The sequence below is a fragment of the Lissotriton vulgaris genome, chromosome 1_2 (assembly GCF_964263255.1).
Source record: "Lissotriton vulgaris chromosome 1_2, aLisVul1.2, whole genome shotgun sequence".
NCBI lineage: Eukaryota > Metazoa > Chordata > Amphibia > Caudata > Salamandridae > Lissotriton > Lissotriton vulgaris.
The window spans coordinates 212825456-212831259 of NC_141686.1; the positions used below are offsets into that span (position 1 = coordinate 212825456).

The window sequence follows — 5804 nt, forward strand, 5'->3', positions numbered from 1 at the left end:
ATAAAAGTATAAAGATTAACCACTGTATAGTGCATAAAAGCCTACAGTGACACTCTGGGACACCTGGCCGCCCATGACTGGAACAAAGTCAAAGTTTCAGGCCGACTGCAATAGAGCCCTAGTCAGATACACTAAGCGGATGCCCAGGTCAAAATTTGACCTTCACACTTAGAAACTTTTCTGGAGAGTTTTCTTCTAATAGCCCTTGACCCTTTACAGCAGGCTGGATTTGTAGAGACTTGACTTTCTGCAAGGCCCTAATCAAATCCTGGAAGCCTGCAGTTCTGGTGCTTCAAGGGGGATGAACCTGAAATGCTGGCTGGGTCGCAGTTGAAGGTAGTCGTCTTGCCTACCGCAGTCGGGTCGGTCACCTTATGGAGCTTTTCCACCAAGGCCTCCAAAGACCTCCAAACTTCAGGAAGTGCTTCCTGAAGGTCTTTTTGTGGATTCAAAGAGCCCAAATACAAATCCAATCGACTAGAATCTCTTGACTGGTCTCTGGAAAGTCTGGACCATAACTCCCACAATGCATCTGACCAAATCCTTAAAGGTTCACTAGGAATACTCTAGGATGGGGACTCTTGAAGGAGATGATGCAGGTGGATTCTGTTAACCTGTAGCTGCAGGGAGTCCATCCCTTAATCCTTCTTGAAGCAGGCACAGTCTCCAGGGCTGTAGTAACAAACTGTACAGCAGGCGCAGTCATTCAGAGTGCAGGCCTTTGGGTGCAAAATCAGATTCTGGCAGGGCAGTTCTTCCTTTCCTTGTAGTTTCAAGCAGCAGATCTGAGGGACCATGCAGCTGTCTGATATTTATTCAATGTTTTGTGGCAGCAAGCAGGAGCCCCCTCTGTCGAATGAGAGGCTGGGTGCCACCCAAAAGCATGACAACATCCTTCAAAGTCTGGCACCTTCTTGTCCCACAAAGCACTGCATTGGATGAATTCTCTCCAGAGGAGTAAGAGCTGGCAAAACCAACCCACAGTGGGGCTCATTTTTATTAGCTCTCCTTCCTCTTACATCTTCAAATTCTTGTTCTAAACCTGCCATCTGTCTGGGGCACAGGATGTGGGGGCTAGATTGGCCTGGCATTCCTTACTGATCCGCTCTCTCTTTGAGCTCAGTTTTATTAATCCAGCCCCATCTTAAGGACCCATCCTCCCCAGCTCTATCCATCAGATCACCTTTGCACCTTCCAGGCCACTTATCAACTAATCAAAGCAGCCATGCTAAGCCTGTTAAACAACATCAATCAACAGAGACCACTAGAAGTCTGGATTTTGATATACAGAAGCGAACGTTCCATAACTTCTGTTCTTTACTATTTATGAAAGCTTCAACAGTGGCAAGTTGTTGGAGTAACCAATACTAACCTTGAAGGCCTTGAATGATATTTAACTCCTTTCCTAGCAATATTCATGGCTGAATAAAATATTGATATGTTAGTCTATGGAGCTAAGTATATACAATGAGGAAAAATGAAATGGGACATTTTTCCCTCACCAGGGCATAAAAAACATTTTGTATAAGGCCCATGCTTACAGGTACGTGGCCCCCACCCCTAGGACACCTAGGGAGATCTTGGGGTACCTAGTTAGCAGACTATTAGGTAGATTATCACTTTTAAAATGCCCATGCCACCAAACTTGAGTTTGCACACAATTTTGCTTTTAAAGACAGTCTGCAAGGCCAAGCTGCCTCAGACTACAGACACCCAACAGTGCACACCTACAAGTGCAGGAAATCTGCTGGCCTCTAAACGTCCATGCCCTATTCCTATTATATACTAGGGATGTATAAGGAGCTAGCAGTACCAATAGGGGGAATTTACTTTTAAAGACAGGCTGCAAGGCAGGAATGCCTTTAAATGGGTCTGTCATTGTCAAGTGCATGTGTACCCTATAACATGTAACTTTACATATAGCACTGGCCTGTATCGGGTTAGCACAGGCCAGGGTACAGTCAGTGTCAGTTAACACCAGTATCATTCAGCAAATATGGGGGTAAACAGGGCAAAACAATCACTTTATAACAGCAATCAAATGAACACACGTCTTTTAACACAGTATCTCACTCATCCTAATTTATTGCCACTGACTGCATCACTTGTCTCCAAAAATCCTATATTCCCCTCTCGTGTTATGCTATGCATCTTTTAATCACCTCGCATTATTGTACAGCACTTTGTAGCTGGTTTTTCACTATATAAATACTGTGCATGAAAGCTCTGCTTCCTTTGCTGCAATTCAAAGCACATTCCTTTTCATGTGCACCAGACTACTATTTATCAGCAAGTAACTGGTGCTTGGCTTCTACAGGTCTACCATTATGCTATGCACAGCGTATAATTTGTTGCACCTGAAACTGCTACTCACATTCAGCTGCTCTGGCAAACATCAATGTTGACGTTTTTTACTACCTTGCATGCACTGCTTGAGACTCTGGAGAGACTCACATGCTCAATAGTGCCAACACCACTCTTTCTTATCCACTAGAATCAATACTGTCTTTCATCCTAGATCCTGCTATCATTTTGTAATGCAGTCTTGGGCTGTCTCTGTACCGCTGAACCATTTCAGATGGCTGTTCTTTTGACAAGTGCCCAGATTCAATCATTACCTTCTCTTTTTACAACAACTTTATAATATAAAGAGGGCCACACAACCTGAATTCAGAAAAACATTAATAAAAGAACAAACATTAAGGCAAACCTTTGCTGCGCTCAACAATGTAGGATACAAGAACGCTGGTCTGCACCCAGTCAGGCCAGAGCCCATCAAAATAGGAATTAGGAAGTTCATGGCAAAATAAAAAATAGAATGTACCGAAAAACATCAAATGAAGGAGGCTCTGGGGAGAACTTTCATTGCAAGGACAGATAAGAATGGGCAAGTAATCCTACTGTTCAAGGGAAAAACAGAGATAACATCTTGTGATCCCCAGCCTAATCTGGTTCAAAGAGTCCTGTCCCATGTGTTAATAACAAAGTCCAGGCTCTGCTTCATACTTATATTGGTTTGGATCAAGACATCATATTGATTCTGGGTCTTTGCCAGTTCTACCACCTCTCTTTGGCTCAGCCTCCAGCTCAGGTAGGATCTTGTTGCCCAAGTCCTATCTATTTTGTTTATTTCATGTGACTGTAGATAATTGGTCTCAAGAGTTTCAAGCCCCTACTTGGAATAGTCCACCCATTGGTTACGGGTCGTCCAAATCGCAGTGCAAACAGTCGTCGATCACCCCCCTGTTAAAGGTTACCTGGGGATTACATCAAATTGAGCACCTCAGTAATACAAATCCAAGTTAATCTGATCTTCCACATAATCTATTCCAAGCTCTTGATAAATAGCAAAAGCGGTGGAACTCGGGGGAAGGCCTACAAACTGTCTTCAGATTCTATTCCCCTTGGCCTACAGGCCTCAACTGCCTTGTATCCCCCAAAAATAGTCCCATAGGTTAACACATGTAAACATTTCCTCCAATACACTTCAAGGATTGGCACAATATGCTTCTTACCTATGGTACAGGCAAGGTTGGACACAAAAGCTCCAGAAGTGAAAGCCATAACCTACTCCTAGCAATACGTGGGGACTAAGTGCTTCTCAAATCAAATGTAACTATAGAATAGGGGAACTCATTGACTATCACAATTGGTTTGTCTTGGATGACCAAAGTCATCTCACTTCAGTCTCACAAGTTTCTTAATTCCTGTACTATAGTTTGTAATTTTAGTAGGACTAGATTGTCTTCTTCGATTATTGTGTAATAATTATCACTCACTAACAATCTCACATTATCCTCTTTATTTTTAACAAAGTCTGTAAGATTGTGCATGCTATTTTAAAGATTCTAATTAAGGGTGAGTTAACATAGGAGAATAAATGAATATGTCTCTGGAGCTCACCTGAATGGGTTATAACTTGGTGCAACAAACATTAAATTAATCATATCTTTTTAATCACAAACACATTTTCGTGCATATTTCTATGTTTGAAAATGTGTAGTTTAATACTGCACATGTTCATTTGAATGGGAATAGTTACCTACATATTTCTACCCACTTATTTCACACAGCGCAATTCTCTTGGCAGGCTCTCTTCAATGGAAAATATGGAGATGGTGAATCACACACTGGTTGCAGAATTCATCCTGGTAGGATTCACAGATGACCCAGCACTGCAGGTTATACTCTTTGGGCTCTTCTTCAGTGTATACCTGATCACTCTGCTTGGCAACATGGGCATTATACTCATCATATGGAACTCTCCTGCTCTTCAGACACCCATGTATTTTTTCCTTAGCCATTTGTCCTTCACCGATGTATGCTACTCTACCGTGATCACCCCTAATATGCTGGCCAACTTCCTCAAGCAGAAGAAATCCATTTCAGTCATGGGCTGTGCTGCACAGATGTACTTCTTTGCTTCTTTAGCTACTATTGAGAACCTCTTGTTGGCGGTGATGGCTTATGACCGCTATGTGGCGATATGTCATCCCTTGCTTTATTCAACTATTATGAGAAGCAGAATTTGTTTACAAATGGTAATCATGGTCTACACATGCGGGTATTCGACTGCTTTGATACATACGGTCCTCACAGTCAGACTGACCTTCTGTGGATCAAACCTGATTAACCATTTCTACTGTGATGTACCCCCAGTGCTCAGTCTTGCATGTGTCAATGCCTACCAGAGCAAGGCAGTTATATTCGCACTAGCCGTCCTGCTGGGCACAGGTTCCCTCCTGGTGACACTACTGTCCTACACCTATATCATCGTCACCATTCTCGGGATCAGTTCTTCTACAGGAAGGAGGAAGGCTTTCTCCACCTGTGCCTCCCATCTTACAGCGGTGGGCTTGTTCTACGTTACTGTCCTCTTTATCTATCTGAGGCCTCCTTCTAGTTATTCAGAAACTCAGAATAAAGTTGTGTCTGTTTTTTATGCTATTGTGATACCCATGCTTAATCCAATGATCTACAGTCTGAGAAACAGGGAAGTAAAAGAAGCCTTCAGAAAAGTAATAATGACTACCAAGTAACGTCTGTTCTTGCTTATAAGAGAGGTTGGAGCACTAAATTGTAAATCTGTTTTTCAGAAGATAGCAGTCCTTCTTTTGTGTTCATTAACATTATCTTTTGACCCTAGTTGCTTACAGCAAGTGAAAAACTGTCCTCCACACGTTCATGAATTTAAAAATAATAAATTACTTATTTGCCAGTAGTATAAGCTTCATAAAAAAGCATGTATTTGCCTGTATTACTGAACATGTGTCAACTTAATACACATAGGTTTTAAAATAGACTTAGTTCCATATCAGAAAATAATGCACAATATTTGGTGCTGCATTGCTAAGAAAACAGTGAAATAAGATAACCATAAAAGGGCATATTTAGGAAAATGGTGGTGCAGGGCAGCACAGCAAGCCACATTGCTGCGCTGCCATATGTCACTGAGAAAGGGCTGGATTGCGTCATATTCATCCAAAATCCTCCCCCCTGCGTTAGCACCATTTTTGCAGCTTAGCAGCAACGCAGGCACCATTGTATGCAGAAAAAGTGATGAATTTGTGGCGAAACCTCCCATAAATATGCCCCTTAGTATAGTAATGATTACTTACCTTGTCAATCTATCAATATAGTGGATTTGATATCTTTGAGTCTTATGGCCACGATCTAAGAAACCCATCCACCCGCGTAGCTAGAGAGGGTGGTTGGGAGGGGGGGGTCTGCCCCAGGCGGCAGAATTTTGAGGGCGGCGGCCGCGCGGCACTGGCCCGTTGCGGCGGCCTTTATAATTTATTTGG

The 5804-nt window shown here is 42.5% G+C and overlaps 1 protein-coding gene across 1 annotated transcript; it reads left to right on the forward strand.

The window, feature by feature from the left end:
- Positions 1-4100: 4100 nt before the first annotated feature.
- Positions 4101-5039, forward strand: LOC147735016 (olfactory receptor 5AS1-like). Its single transcript, XM_086953740.1, has one exon. It carries the CDS (start codon positions 4101-4103, stop codon positions 5037-5039), a length of 939 nt encoding a protein of 312 aa, XP_086809866.1.
- Positions 5040-5804: the final 765 nt, after the last annotated feature.